The sequence below is a fragment of the Euprymna scolopes genome, chromosome 32, assembly GCF_053919585.1.
Source record: "Euprymna scolopes isolate OS-2025 chromosome 32, ASM5391958v1, whole genome shotgun sequence".
Classification (NCBI taxonomy): domain Eukaryota; kingdom Metazoa; phylum Mollusca; class Cephalopoda; order Sepiida; family Sepiolidae; genus Euprymna; species Euprymna scolopes.
Genome location: NC_136513.1, coordinates 71,239,067 through 71,255,822, shown reverse-complemented (window position 1 = coordinate 71,255,822; position 16,756 = coordinate 71,239,067). Strand labels below are relative to the sequence as shown.

Sequence of the window (16,756 nt, the reverse complement as noted above, 5' to 3'; positions counted from 1 at the left end):
ACAGTCAAAAGAACACTGGGAACAACCCCGAAAAAGTTTGAAAAATAACGGGAGAAATTATAATCATGGGACGTTTACTGAGAAGTTATAGCAGGTAGCAATAATGAAAACGGCTAAAATATTAAGGAAAACACCTTAAATGCCCGGTCGTAAAATATGTTTAATATAGTATTTTAATTTATGCAGATTTCGTATTTATTATAATTATTGAACCCATTCTTTATTGAATGGTATATTATATTCAATAGATAATAGTGCCCCCAAGGCATGGCTTGGTCTAAAATACGCTTAAATGAGATCAATATTTGTTATCATCGACCTTTTTTTATTTGTAACTTCTTTAGCTGTCAAATATTTCTATTTGTTTTAAAAGATCGTCGTTCTAACATTCCGCTTAGTTGTATAAATTGTATACTTATTTAGTAACCTTATTCGATTCTTGTTACTGTAAGACCCTAATCTGTTATATATATATATATATATATATATATATATATATATATATATATATATATATATAAAGCAAAAATTGTAATTAGTAAAAACCTGAAAAGAGTGCACAATACTATTGCAGAACATTTTTTTACCCTTTCTCTTCCCCCCCCCCCACTTCTATTCCTTTCCTTGTCTGGTTGAATATTTTAACCCCCCCTTACCCCTTACTACATTCCAATGTTTCTTAAATCTAAAAACTTAACTGTCGTCGACTCTTTTTTTGGGTGGGGGTTCTTCTAATATCGTTTTTCCTAATCATAATAATATTTTCTGTAAAATCTGGTGATGTTACTGAATCGTTGATACGATTCGGTAACCGAAACATGTATAACTAAGCAGATAAAACTGATAAAATGTATATATGCACACCAAAAGTGTATATAAAAGTTAAATTAATCAATATTTTTGTTTGTATAAAAGGGCGAAGAACATTCAAAATCAAATCATAATAATAATAATAATAATAATAATAACAATAATAATAATAATAATAATAATAATAATAATAACAATAATAATAATAATAACAATAATAATAATAATAATAATAATAATAATAATAATAACAATAATAATAATAATAACAATAATAATAATAATAATAATAATAATAATAACAATAATAATAATAATAATAATAATAATAACAATAATAATAATAATAACAATAATAATAATAACAATAATAATAATAACAATAATAATAATAATAATAATAATAATAATAATAATAATAATATTGTAATAATCATAATCATGTAATAATATTATAATAATCATAATAATATAATAATCACGAAAATATCACCGCCGGAAAAAAGATATTCTATTCGTATTATTTGGATTCTACGAACTACTGTTCTCATCTTGAGTGTCATTTGAACATTTCAGTTGATGTAACATCCAACTATTTTCAGGTGTTTATGGTAGCGAACTCATGAATATTTTTCTCAGGAATCAGCAAGGAATTTCGAACAGAACTATTTATTTAATTCACGGTGGTAACATTCTCTTGTAACTGGGTAAAATTACCAAGAAATTTTCTGTTGTATTTTGAATGTCGTCCAAGGAGAGTGCAACTTACAAATATAATTTACCCAGCACCTTATCCACAACGCCACAGTCATTGAGGAGTACAACAGAAAGATGACTGAATTCGAAAGATAAACCTGAAGAAGGTCAGAGGCTATATCGATCAAAACATTGTGTAAATAACACGAAAAATGAGAACATTAGTCTGATGAATCGAAATAATTCGAACTATCAAACTTTATCTCAAAACTTCAGAAACATTAAGACTTCCATGGTAAACATCCTGTAGACAATAAAGTCGCATTAAAGTTGATTTGCAATAAAAAATAAGAAAATATTGTAAATTATATTATTTCGTTGAGGGGGATTCGTCCTACACAACTATATACAGAACGAGTATTTCATTTATAAACATATTCAAGCATCCCTTACATGCTAAAGAAGGTCGCAAAATACAATGAGCAAAACTTTGTAAAAATAAAGTTAGATTGCGGAAAAAATTGTGAATGATATTAACAATTTCGCAGTTATTTTATACATATGGGAATCATATATACAATACGATTTAGGGAAAGAATCGCAGGATTATTTTGTTATTTATTAACATATGTCGACCTTACTCCTATTCTGAAGGCTGTAGGATTCAACGATCCAAACTTTGTGAAAATGCCAGTAATAATGAAGAGTCAATCTGTAAAAAAAAGAAGAATTTTATTCTCGTTTTGCCTTTTTCTTTCTACAAACAAATGCAAAACATTTGCGCGCCAAATAAACCGTCACAAACAAGACGAAGAAAATGGCCGCGAAAACGACGGCCAAAATATCAAGCATAAAAAATTGATACAACGGAATATTCTGAAGTTCTGATCGCAAATGGTCGCCTCCATATTTCACGATCTTGTTTATAAGATGCCCAACTTTTTCAGATGGAAGTTGTCGTTTAGATCGAAATAACTCGCTGGCCTTTGCAATGTTTTTCTTGTATTTTGGATTCTCAATCACCTCCTTAATATTTTCAACCAACTCGTCTACTGTGAAATTATAAAGATTCATTGAAATCCCGAAACCTTTCAATTTCATCCCTTCACTATTAAAGAACTGATCCGCAATCACTGGAAAGCTAATGACCGGGACAGCGTGATAAAGACTTTCATATCTCCCACTATTCCCGCAGTGTGTGATGAATAATTTAGTATTTGGATGAGCAAGAAGATCGTTCTGAGGCAGCCATTTTGTTAGAAGTATATTTTGGCGGGAATAAGAAGAATTTGATTGTTTCCAGACGACATCGTATTTAACCTTACTAAACGCTTCGGCCATTTTATTAGCGTAAACATCCCAATCGGGACCAACAACAGTTCCCGGAGACACAACAATAACTCCATTTTTAGAAGCTTTAACAAAATCAAGAAAAATTTCAACGAGTGGCATTGCCGGACGTAGAGCTATTCCTCCGATATATTTCACATTTGGAAGCGCCGGAAGTGCTGAATTCAGATATAAGTCAGAATCGATGACATAAAGCTTTGCTTGTCGTATAAGATCATCAAACGAAATGTCCGCTCGTTCGGGTGCATAGTCTTTTATCTTTCTACCAGGGGTACCCATTGCTGGTTTCAAGTATTCAAGTAAATTAAAAATCGTGTTAGAGATTCTTCCTTTAAATGAAGTTCCTACAGCTGGGCCGATCGGTATATATGAAAGAACTGAAATCGGCCATGTTGTTCGATGTATGTTGATCTGGTTGTGTACCCCTTGGAGGATAAAAGGTACATCCAGTCTGTATGCGAAAACAGCAAAGCAGTTGCTTACGAAGTATGCATCAACAACCACTAAGGAAGCATTAAAAGATTTTAACTTTAAAAAGAGTTCGTCGTTTAGAAGATAGCGATCACATACTTTATGGTATGCCGAAAATGCTTCCTTGATTGGAGGGTTGCTTCGAAACCGTAACACTTCATCCAAGTATTTATTCATTATTTCTAACTCTGGAAATTCCTCGATGATGAACAAGTTTACTCCTTTTGTCGTTAGGCTGAACTTATCTCTAAATTTCTCAGGAATACTAATGTAGCTGGTGTGGCCGAATTTTGTCAATTGGTCAGCTACTCTCACCATTGGGTTGATGTGGCCGTAATATGGGAAAGAAAGAAACAGAATATTTTCTGATTCGGTTAGTTGAAAATACAGACAGTTGAGAATGAACGCATTTAAAATCAGTTCCAATTTCATCGTGTAACTCAGAAGAGGATTCTCTGTAAAAATTAATCAGGATGAACCTGCAAAAGAAAGTAGAAATAAGTTGTTATGTGTATATATATATATATATATATATATATATATATATATATATATATATATATATATATATATATATATAAAATTTAAGGTAATTCAAAGGTAAAGTAAACAATGAAGTTGAAACGAGGTTAATACAAGAGTGCTCAATACCGAAGTAGGACAGTACGTACCTTTTATTTGTTTTACAGATGCATTAATATGTCGCCAAACATTCATGAGTATTTTCCGGTCAGCCAGTTACTAGTAACTAGAAACCTCTTCAAGTGATATTGCTCATCAGCTTAATTTGTAATGAAAATTATCCAAGGATTCAGCGATCAGACAAAAATTATCAGGAGGTCACATTACATTTGATTAAGAATAAGAAAGAAGAAGTGAGGATTAAGTTTTGTTTCAAAATAGAAAGAGAAAAAGAAAAAAATAAACAGAAGAAAGAAAGGAGGGGAAAAAGGAAGAAAAAGTGTGGAAGAGAAAGAAAAAAGTAGGAAAATTAAAACGGAAAGACTGCAGATATATTACGTTTCTTCAGCTATATTCGAAATCGAAATCCTTGGTATATATATATATATATATATATATATATATATATATATATATATATATATATATATATATATATATATATATACATATATACATATATATATATATATATATATAAATATAACTCTTGGTTCGCAATTAATAGTCTAAAAAAACACTGGACGGATGGCTTCCACGTTTTGGTATAATATGTTTACTATATCCATGTGTGTTTTTATATATTTATTTTTAATTATAACATTGTACTTAATTTTTCTATGATAAATAGGTGGTTTTCTTTGTACTGATAGGCCATTTTTTTTATTTAGGGACAATTATTTATTACCGCTTCCTGTCACGTGACCAGTGCTTCCAATTTAGCGGTTTTCCTGCTAGATCTGGAGATTTCGTTTGCAATCTAGCGAGGAATTCTAGAAAATCTGGAGATATTTGGCACCCACACACCCGCAATTTTAGATTAAAAAATAAAGAAAAGCGCTTGAAAATACTTTAAAACATAAAATAAACTCATTCATATAAGTAAAAAAAAAAGTAGCATTTATTGCCTTTGATAACAATTATTTATTTATTATTTGTTTTGTTTTTCACATTTTTTTCGGCTAACCATTCCTAAATCTCGCTATAAAATCGATTTTTCCAAGTATATTTTAGGTGGGGGGCATTCCAACCTCCGAAGTTTAGTTTAAAATACGATCTAAGCAATCCCGCTTAATTTAGAAGTATTTAGTCGAAAATTGTAAAAAGCAAGAAACAACAACAAAAAAAACTCATACCAATGCAGTAGAATTTAATTATCGACCAACCTAAATACTTTTAACTGCTAAAGCAAAGCTTTTTTGTTTTTTTTATTTTCTAATTTCAAAATATGTTGCACCATTATTGTGATGTTTAATTTGCAGTATATTTCAATTTAACTTTTATTATAAAAAGTTTGAGTTTATGATTTGTTTCTTGCAAAAAAAAAAAAATAAATAAAAAAATACCCCCTCTGAAAAACACAGGTAAAACTAGCTGATAAAATATGTAAGCCTTCTGGGGAGCTAACCGCTTCAATATAATTCCAGAAACATATAGTGAGAAAACACGGAACATTTTATATATTGAATATACTATATTTATAATTATTGTAGTGTAGGAAGTTAAAATATGGAGTTTTTTTTTGGGGGGGGGGCGGTGAATTAGCGATTTTTGAAAATTCCAGATGATAAAAGTTAAAAATCTAGCGATTTTCTGGACATTTCTTTCTCCAGACCTCGCGGGTTGTTTTAAATGTCAGAAAAGTATATTTTGGTCTCACAGGCTTAATGTAAACATAATGTGTTTACAATATCGGTAAATTTTCAATGGGTTTAATCACATGATTATTGATAATGTAACCATGTGATAAATGTATAAACATTTTGACCCTTCCCTTTACTTAAAAATTCACCAAAAATCAGGAAATTAACCAATTTTAATGAACATTTCAGAATTTATCAAATAATGATCGCAGAATATAATGAACTAATTATTTTTACTTAAGTCTTAGTGAAAATGTTTTATTTTGTTTAAAAAAAAATACCTTTACTAAAGTTATGGTTTTCAGTAGTAAATAAAAAACACAAGAATTTATTTTTGCTTTTTTGTATAAATAAAGCATCGTAATTTGTAACAATAAAAAATAATATTTACATGAACATTCCGAAAAAGCCCCTAAAGTCCGTATTAATAGATTCGATATAACTCAAAGAAAAATAAATTTCTCACTATCAGGAAATTAAAGATTCAATTAGATTCCTATTTCAGTCACCTAAATTATTTAGGGTGAAATGAGTTTAGGAATTTATAGCCAAACCTAAATTTGTTTTTTGCTTAAAAATATAGCATTAATACAGGAAGTTATGTAAAATTTGCATAGAATGCTCTGCTTTACGGTTGTTGTAAAATGGAACGGAAATTTGAATTTCGTTCCCTTTTAAATTCAGTACATTTATACATTACGTCCAACTCATCGTTCACATTCGACCCGTCAACTTTTATAGCTTTTCGGGTATGCTGGCAAGGTTAAGGGTGTCTATTCCGAAAGCCGTTCTAACATGGGTAGATTGGTAGGTGTGTTAGAAAATTCGTGAAAAATAGTGAATAATTCCACCCCGTCTTTCCAAGCTTATAACTCCTCGAAAAATGTAATTCAAGCCCTAATTTTTTTTTTCAATTAAAGGAGCAAGGACCAAGGTTTCATAAAAACAAACAAACAACGTGTTTTTTTTTTTAAAGGTTTTAAACTTCGGACTTTACAGGTAAATTTCTAAAAAACACTACTTTTTTGTTTTAAATTTGAATATATTATTTATTGACCTTTTCTCTTCAATTTGTGATATATAAAACTTTGGTACATAAATTAATTATTTACTTTTTTAATAGACATTTGAAAATGGGGGGGGGGCGTGAATTATAAATTTATAATCCATAAAGAAAATAAACAACCCACTTTTAAAGGAGAAATTACGAGTTTTTTATATTTTATTCGCAGTTTCGTGATAGGGGTGTCAAAAATTCCTACAAAAATTCTGATACATCTACTAGATTGGAGTGTTTATTCGTTGTAAACGTACCCGGCAACCTATAAATGTCGACATTTCAAATGTGAATGGTAAGCTGGACTTATGTAAAAAATAAAAAAAGGTATACCAAAATGACTTTTTCGTTTAAAAATGGAATTATTTCCCTTTCGTTATTAACTTTTTTTTTTTTTTTTAATATTTTGTGTTTTATATACATAAAGTACAATTGTTGAATGTTCCTGTTTTGATTATATTCGTTTGGGGGGCACAATTAAAAAATTAAGAAAGATTAAAATGGAGTGAAATTTAAGTTTCCGTTCCATTTTTACAACAACCGTAAAATAGCGCATACTCAGCAAGTTTTATCGTAATTTATAAGCATAATGTTGAAACACTAAATAAACATTTTATTTATTTTTCTGCATAATTAATGATGGAAGTATTTTTCTGTTTATTTTCTGAACATCTGTTAAAAGAAAATAATTCGTACATTCTCATGAAAAAAAAAATCAAACTTTTCTCTACATTCACATAAATATTTACATGTAAAGCATTCATCTGTTCTTTTTATAATAAAAATTTCGTTTTCAAAGAGAAACGTTTACTGACAAATTTCTTTAAAAAAAAAGTGCAAGTTTTCCTGAAAAAAAACAACTTTCACCTAACAATTTATGGTAAAAAATTAATCTTTTTTGGGGGAAAAAATAACTTTTATTGATTAAAAAATTGCAAAAAATAATAAAAGTAAATAAACGAACAAAATGCAATTTTTCTTGAGGAATGTGTTCCATTTTAACAAAATGAGCCACAGCAACGCGTGGCCAGGTACAGCTGTATATATATATATATATATATATATATATATATATATATATATATATATAATTTCCATGAGTTTTGGTTTCGGTTTCGATTCAAGCTAATGTACCCAAGTCATATGAATATATTTTTAATTTTATTTAAATCATAACTTTATAATATATAAGAATCAATAAAATTGGCTCTATAATAATAATATATACGAAATCTGCATGAATAAAAATATCATATTTAAACGTATTTTACGACCGGGCTACGCCGATCGTCCTGCTTGATTAGGTAAATACTTTTGAAGTTTTAACAAAATAATAAATAATACGAGGTTGGAGCTGAAATCAGGGCGTCTCTAATGCCAACATATATTACATATGAAAGAGTCCGTTGTGAAATTTCCACAGGTCTCACTAGTAGTAATAATAGCAATAATAAATAAGACCAAATAATTGATTTTGATAATGATAATAAAGTGTGATATTTGGCAGTGACTTGTTATCTCCACTGAAATTAGTGTTGACAACAAACCTTATTATTAACAATCAAGGAGCTTTCACACAGGTCATCAAAGATCTCTCCTTGAAAAAAACTTGTGGTGTTCCCGGAAGCTGAGTGACAACGAGTCTCCCCAGATTTTCAGTATTCTCCATCTCTTTCGATAACATTTGCAAATGAATTTGCGTTATCGCAACAGCCGCTTATCATTGATTTCTCGCTGGCAGCGACCATTGGTCTCCACTGGAATTGAGTGACAATAGGCTCCCAGAAGTCCCAAACCTTTTCGCACTTGTCCAGCGACGGTCTAGTCAGTGCTCTCTTCTCGATCTTTCCATCCTCTTTGACCCTTCTCGACTTTTTTTTGGGGGGGGAGGTGAAAGGGGGCAATGGGAGGGGATGGTAAGAGGATAAAGAACTTATAGATATGCAGTTTCAATGTTCTTGATTCCATGTGACGCTTTTTCTTGTTTTGCCTTTGTAGCAGTTTGTCTGACCCGTGCATGTGGCTCATGTGTATTAGTTTCCACATTCAAGGGGTGTCCTTAATATTTCCGCTGTTTTCATTATTGTTATTCATTATATCTTTGCAGCCATTCCTCTGATTCCAATTTCTCCCATTCTTTTTTCAAAGTTTTTCGAAATTATTCTTAGTGCTCCTACTATTTTACGTATCGTTTCGTTTTCTTTTTATCATCCATATCCGTTCCAGCTCTCTGGCTATCTCTGTGTATTTGCTCTGTTTCTTCTTCTCTTTGATATTTTCCCTGTGGTTAGCTGGAACAGCAATGTGACAGGGTTTTTCTTTCTTGTTAATTATTACGACATCTAGTCTTCTTGCTTGAATGGGGTTATCTGTTTGTATGTCCATGTCCCAGGGATTTTGTGATTCTCGTTTTCAAGCACTGTTACCGGCTTATGCTTGTACCATTTGTCTGTGCGTTCGAGATATTTGTAGAATTCCCAGTGTACTGCCCTCCCCACTTGGTCGTGCTTGTTCTTATATTCCTTTCCGGCCAGTTTGCTGCAATCGCTTACTATATGGTTTATCATTTCGTCTCTTTTCCCACAGAGTCTGCATTTGCTGTTTTGTTGTGTTAAAAATAAGTGGATAGTTCTTAATCCGCGGAGTTTTGAAGAAACACTTTCCTTCTCATCAGAGGGTAAGGATTAGCAAAATGCGGGATCGGATTTTGCTTGCAAAAGTACTTAATGAAACTACAAGTAAATTATAGATCTTACTTGGTTCCAAATAGTAAAGCAGAGGGAATAGGTGGAAGAAAAAGGTGATTACACGTGAATGGACGGTCTGGGTAAGAGTAAAATATCCAATAACGGTAAAATCCAAAAAGGTTGATTAAATTTCCATTTCCACAAGTAAAATCCAAAAGAAATCGCGTTATTAGAAGATTGTTCAAAGTAAGGAAAACGGCAAAATTCACAAATGGGTACAAGAAAAAAAGGATTATCTTATTTCGTTATATATATATATATATATATATATATATATATATATATATATATATATATATATATATATATATATATATATACTATAATAATTAATAAATACCTAGTATTTCATCCTTTCGGGAATAATCAGTGCAGGGTGTAACGATTAACACACACACACACACACACACACACACACACACACACACACACACACACACACACACACACACACACACGTGTGTCTGTCTGTGTACATTTTCTTTCCAAATACCTCTGTCAATTTTCGGTTTACAGACTCGAAATTTGCCATGATGGTATTGAGATTTGGGAAACTGTTTTTAATCAGGTTCCGACCAGAAATGTTGCTATTAAGGGGTCAAAGTCCAACCTTTGGTCTTCGAAAACTCTACCAAACTCCTCCGCCAATTTTTAGTTTAAACACTTGAAATCTTAGATATAGATAACTTGGACATGGATCTAACTTTATAATTCAATTTGAGCCCAAAACAATAAATGCTAATAGTTCATAATTGGGGTCAAGTTTAAACAAAATTTTACATCTGCGGTCTCTACAAAATTACTCAGCCAATTTTTGGTCTAAACATTTGAAATTTTACATAAAGTGTATTCAGACATAAGGCAAGCTTCGTAATCGGTTTTTGTCCCACATTTTCGCTGCCAAAGGGGTCAAAGTTTAAAAGATTTGACCTTTGCGATCTCTAACAAACTATTAAGCGAATTTTGAGTCTAAACATTTGAAATTTTACATAACGAGTATTCAAACATGCTGAAAGCTTTTTAATCAGTTTTGGGACGAAAATTTGGCTGCCAATTTGGTCAAAGTTAATAGAGTTGACGTTTGCAGGCTCTACCAAATTCCTTCGCCAATTTTGGGTCTAAACACTTTAAATTTTAGATGTAGATTACTTTGACATGGGTCAAACATTTTAATTTGATTTGAGCCCAAAACAATAAATGTTAAGGGTTCAAAATTGGGGTCAAAATTTAAAAAAAATTCAGTCTTCTGTCTCTACGAACTTTTCTCTGTGGTAGTTTAGGAAGCCTATTATATAGAAAGACATTACCGTACATATGGACGCTTTTTAATACATACATATGCACATAAAGTTATAAACAGTACATAGGGCCCGAGCAAAGCCGGGCTGAAATGCTAGTATATAATATTTTAAAATCTGCAGTCAAACATATTTTTCCTCACTCATTGGAGGATATGATTAAAAAAAGTTTTTAACAAATAGATGACCACACTACTACTGGAGGAGAGGGAAATGTATCGATGGGCACGGTTAGCATTCATTCCCTGTTGTGCTAGTTGTATTTGCTGCTATATATAAGATTAGCTTTATTTAGATATTATCCGGTATAAAGTTTACTAATCAACCAATCATTATAGATTTTGAAACATAACTGCTATGCGTTATGGCTTATATTTAATTTTATTCAGTTTTATACAAAGAGTGGGTGAATATCGTTTGTGAAAATTTAACAATAATTGTGCGACATAAAGTAATAAGTGTTTCCCACATTTCACTTCCTTTAAAGTTTTTAAAAAGTTTTTAAAGAGGCAGGATATGTTCGACACCGATTTGAATGTTCAAATGTTATTTGCATAACGTTTGATATCTCGTTATTAGACGAGATCCTTTGAATTGAAGAGTCTTTTTATGATGCCTTAAGCTTAAGTCTCAGAATTAGAGATATTTCAGACAATTAAAATCGCGAAACTGATCTTAATTAAAAAAGGGTTTAGTATTCTAGACATAATATTTGTTATCTTTATTTAACTCTTCGCAAGGAGAAATAAACAATTGTCAATTTGTTCTGTTCGGGGAATTAATTTTATTTTTAAAAATGTATTCTTCTAGTGTGTATATATATATATATATATATATATATATATATATATATATATATATATATATATATATATTTGTGTGTGTGTGTGTGTGGACACTTCTCAACCTATATACTCAACGCATTTTTTATTCATAGACTTGAAAATTTATATATAGTGTATTCAGACACGTTGAAAATATTTTAATTAGTTTTCATCCTGGTACAGCTATAGCAGGAATTGGAATACACCTACTAAAGTCTGATTGTCATAGCTGGTGAATTTCAAAAATGCAATCTAGACGTGAGGACATTTTAAAAAAGAATATGCAATAAAATTCTGTTTTAAACTTAGAAAAACTGCTTTTGGACCATCTTGCATAAATCGACATCAGTTTTTGAGTGGCATAAGAGATTCAAGGAAGACAGGGAGTCCGTGAGGGATTATGAGAGGTGTGAAGGAATAAGAAAGTCACAACACCAAAGTAGATTAGTAAAATAAAGAATGTCATGGATAAGGACCGTAATGTATCTACAGAGACAACGAGTGCGCAGTTTAATGTTAGTGTGGGAACTGTCACACGATTATTTACGAGGCACTGAAGACTGATTGCCTACTCTAGTAAAATAGACTCCTATTTGGTGTGACCCAGGAGGAAACTTCACATGCCTCCCGCAGTGATTTAGTTTACAATACATTGTAATCTACATTGCACTGTAGAGAATCTACTGTTAAATCGATGAAATTATCTGTAAATAATAATAATAATAATAATAATAATAATAATAATAATAATAATGATAATAATAATAATAATAATAATAATGATAATAATAATGATAATAATAATAATGTGTGTGTATAAATACTTTTAAAACACGGAAAGACACTGGGACATGTGCATGCGAGTATTTTGACTTTTCTAAACAATTCACTTTTTGTAAGTAAAAAAAAAAAAATAATACGCGAACTGAGATCGCAACCAAAACCTAAAGACAACGAGTCAAGTGCGAGAATCACTAGGCCAGATTAAGACGATCTATAAGAAACGTTTTTTAAACCTACTAATTCTTAACATACAGAAGCTGTCATGAAAGACAGATGATGCTAACACAATTTTTTTAACTCTTTCATTTTGTTTTTCCATTCCAAGGGCAACGCCGAGTTGGCCTGCTAATAAAAATCCACCAGAAAAAAAATGTCTTATGGAAACAGATATTAATGAATTGACATTAACTATGAATGCATACGTTTTGTTAATGTAACGATGCAGAACATACCTTGGGAATAGTGTAGACCAGATGAAAATATCTCCACATCGATTGACTATCGTGTTTTTAATAGTTAAACTACGTTATTCGCTTTTTTCTATTTCTCTTTCCTTTTTTTTTCGTCTGTCTTCTTTCTGTTGGTATGATTAACACTATACCACCCACCGTTCTCTTAACGTGTTCTCTTTTTCTCTGTTTATTTATCTATCAGTTACTTCTTACATAACCTATTTTTCTCCACCCCCTTCTCTCTCTCTCTCTCTCTCGATTCTTGCCCATATCTATCTCTTTAATTTTGTATGTTTTGTTTTGCCTATCACTTCCGCTCTATTCGCTCTCTGTTTTGTTTCTCCTTTTTCTCACCTTCTTATTTCTTTTTAACTATTACTTGCTCCATACTTCTCCTCCCCTTTCTCTCTTTCTCTTCCACCCTCTCTCTTTTTCTACATATAGAAATATGCATAATCACATACATGCAGGTATGTATATACACATACATACGCACAATTATGCATACATATACATATATATGTACAAGCATACACATATAAATTAGTATCTATATTTAGAAGTAGAGAAAAGAAAGAAAAAAGGAAATGTAAAGCCAAGAATTTGTATCCAGCAGTCGAATATAATGAAAAAATATTTGGGATTTCAGAAAAAGCCTTAGATAATAAATTAGAAGTTAAAAATCTATGCGAATTAAGTTTAAATTTATCCTATAGATTTGCTGAATAAGAAAAATAAAGATAGAGGAATCAGTCATATAGAAGGTATTAAAAGCAAATAAAAGGATGGAATGGATTTATTAAAATATTGAAAGCTATGTAAATTTGATGGAAATAAAACAAACTATTAAGATAAGAGGATAAAGCTGGTGTATCTGTTCATACCAGGGATTGAGCATATTTTAAATTTCTCCTATGTTTTAGGATTTTTTGAAAAAGATTATTAAGGTTGCTTCAGAAGTGAAGAGTTGACAGAACTTTGAACCGGGTATAATAGGGATTTTTTAAAAAATGACCATATTAAGAAATTGGAATAAAGGCTCTTAACTAGTGCGGTTAAAAAAGTTCCAATGTTTGTTGTGATTCCCGCTCCCGCTCCAAATTCACTCTTGTGAATTTCCATCTCATACACCTTTATATGATTCTCATTTTCTTCAGTATCACGCCATGGCCACAACCACCTAGGTGTTCATAAATGTTCTATATCTTTCCGTTGCTATTGCTACCAGGGCGGAGCAATAGTACTAATTCATGGACAGGTCGGTCTAGAAAATTGAGCTTTCCAATCCGTTTTCTTTTGAAGATGTGTACTCCGTGTACACACTCGTGTGGAGTTTTAGTGGTGTGTTATACGATGTAGGAACATTGATCAGACTTGCTCTGATGACAGGGGTGTTGAGGGTAGATTCCTCTTCGGAAGGAGTTTCAATCACATAGCTCTCATTGTTCACCCTCTTTCCACTAACGTTGGGATTAGGAAAAGAAACTTCAGGACTTTCAGTGAATTTAATAGGAGACGCGTACTCTGAATGAAGAGGACTGCCTTCATTTTAAACAGAAGAAGAAATCTTAATTACAGGTGAGCTTGATTCTATCGCTGTTTTCGCTTCCTTAACATTAATTTTTTGAAGGCTGACGTCTTTGGCTTCTTCTAATTCACACTTCTCTTTGTCTATTTTATACACAACAATTCCAGGAATTTCTACAGTTGGACCCAACTTAGACTCTTTTTTACGTGTCTTGGATTGATTTTTGTTATAATGTATATAGTTCTTTTCAAACTGCCGCAAATGTCTACGAATATTATATGTGCGGTCACTCCTATTCAAAATTTAATCATTCTTTTTGTAGATATCAGAAGCTGCATCTTCATTTTTAGAAAACTGCAAATTTCCATGAGTATGATATGAATAACTACTTTCATTCAGAGATTCATCAACGGACTGTGGAGTTCTCGCTTATCATTTTTATCCATGTGGAGACATGTGGAGACATGTGAAGACATGTGGGATGCCCACGAGTACAATGTTGGCATCTGCTTCTTTTCCGACATTTTAGATATGACCTTCACCTAAACATGCAAAGCATAATTGGTTGTCCAGGATGGATTTGCGTTTCTCAAGCATGTCTTTTCCGTCAAAGGTCTGCCATTTCTCTAATGAGTGGCTACCATTATGACAAAAACGGCATTCTTTGGTGGAGTTCTTATTTTTATTCTGGATACCAGCCATCAGAACATTGCCTCCAAAGTTTTTGTTCATTGGTTTAGTAACCATTCCATGGGGGATCCCGATGAGAAGCATTGATGTGATTGGGGAGCATGCAATTTTAGCTTCCTTAGCGTGTGGCACAATGACGTAGCCCGTTTTAAGGAAGCTAACGGCTTCTACATTAATGAACCTTGTGTCTAACTTGTGCGGTGCAATTGTGTAAAACAGGTGTTTGTGATTTTGAAAATGTACTGTGATCACTTAAGCCAAGATTGACATATGTTTATAATTCAGTACATAATAAAGTAAAAACAATGCTGACATTATAAATTGAAAAATAAATCATTGCGCGAAACGCATCGTTCTCTCATTCTCTCTCTGTTTCTTTCTCTATTTCTCTCTTTGACTCTCTTCCTCTCTCTTTCAATGAAGAAAGAGAGAAATGAAATATAATTTGATTGTTGTAAAGACAGTTGAGGTTTGCTCGCTGTACACGATGGGTCGACTAAATATGTTTCCTAACTTGTTAACTGTTTAATAAATTATATTTTTTATAAAAATGTATTTTGTCGCTGTTTTCATACAAGTGTTCGATTTCAGCATACCATTAATACCGACGACAGAAAGCTGCAATGAACACGCAACAAGCGACGATGGGAAGATGCCTGCAATGACCACACATAATGCGACCCGTACCAAACAGTTATAGCTGACGACGGATCGACCCGTTTCCGTTGTGTTTCCAGCATGTGCCTATCGTTTAGATATCGTTGGATATCGTTCATTCCTCGTGGAGCTGGTTGTGTTCCCAAGACGTTCATCAACCAAGTAACCCTCCCGGGGAGCGATAGTACCACAAGCGAGGAAATCTGCCAGTTCTTGGAAAGATGGATACATTCTTGGCCTGATATTGATCTCTTCTGCTATTCGTCCCCAACAGCATCTAAGCCACTCAGGTAACTTCTCAACCAACTTCCAATGCTCTCGGATGTCATTTAACAGAGACAGTTCCTGAATGCCCTCCATCGCAACCTTGCACTGTAACAAAAAATCTGAAAACCTAACGAGTCCTTTCCTCTTATTTTTGGCCAGTTGCTCACCTTCGTGCGAAATGCTTCAGCCACAATAAATGAATATAATAAATATCGCTCTTCCAGCATATTCATTGAGTTCGTGAAAGCATTCTCCGTTCTAAGCAGTGAGTTCCGGTCAAATACCGCTTGAGGTAATATGTCTTTTCCTTAGGAGGAATACGATTTGTTTTTATCAATGCACTGAACGATGCAATCCACTCAGGGTATTCAAGAGGACCTCCACTGAAAATGGCAGGTTCTGGAGCCGTGATTCTACTTAGTGCCATTGACTCAGAATATGACATAACCAGCGCAGCTATGTCGCTTTGTACTGGTGGGTTTGTGAAACTGTGGTTGGCGCTCTCTGGCACGGCTGACGGAACACTCAGCCTTGGTGGCTGTGAAGATTCTAACTGAGTCATGTTGGGCAGATCCACATCGGACGGCACAAGACCTGAGATCACTGGCTTTTGTTCATCGAGCATGTCATATTGAGTTACTGCTTCAGTTATAGCTTGCCCAATACGCAACTGATTTTTTTTATCTCATCCTGCCTACGCTATGTCTCAATCCTCCTCTCCTCATCCTTCAACTGCTTACGTTGTCTCCGAATTCTTTTCATATGTTCCTCCTCCCTAAATGCTCTCTCCTTCTCAGATTGC

At 32.5% G+C, this 16,756-nt stretch overlaps 1 protein-coding gene across 1 annotated transcript in view; it reads right to left on the bottom strand.

Moving 5' to 3' along the window:
- LOC145256424 (UDP-glucuronosyltransferase 1A3-like) overlaps nt 1–13,001 on the bottom strand; it is a 14,946-nt gene extending 1,945 nt beyond the window's left edge. The window contains exons 1-2 of the mRNA XM_080115310.1: nt 12,813–13,001; nt 1–3,806 (exon numbers count right to left, since the gene is read on the bottom strand). The exon at nt 1–3,806 is cut by the window's left edge and continues 1,945 nt beyond it. Of these exons, the coding sequence (XP_079971436.1) occupies nt 2,239–3,759 (1,521 nt within the window). The 5' untranslated portion in view covers nt 3,760–3,806; nt 12,813–13,001 and the 3' untranslated portion in view covers nt 1–2,238. The remainder of the gene's footprint in view (nt 3,807–12,812) is intronic.
- Nucleotides 13,002–16,756: the final 3,755 nt, after the last annotated feature.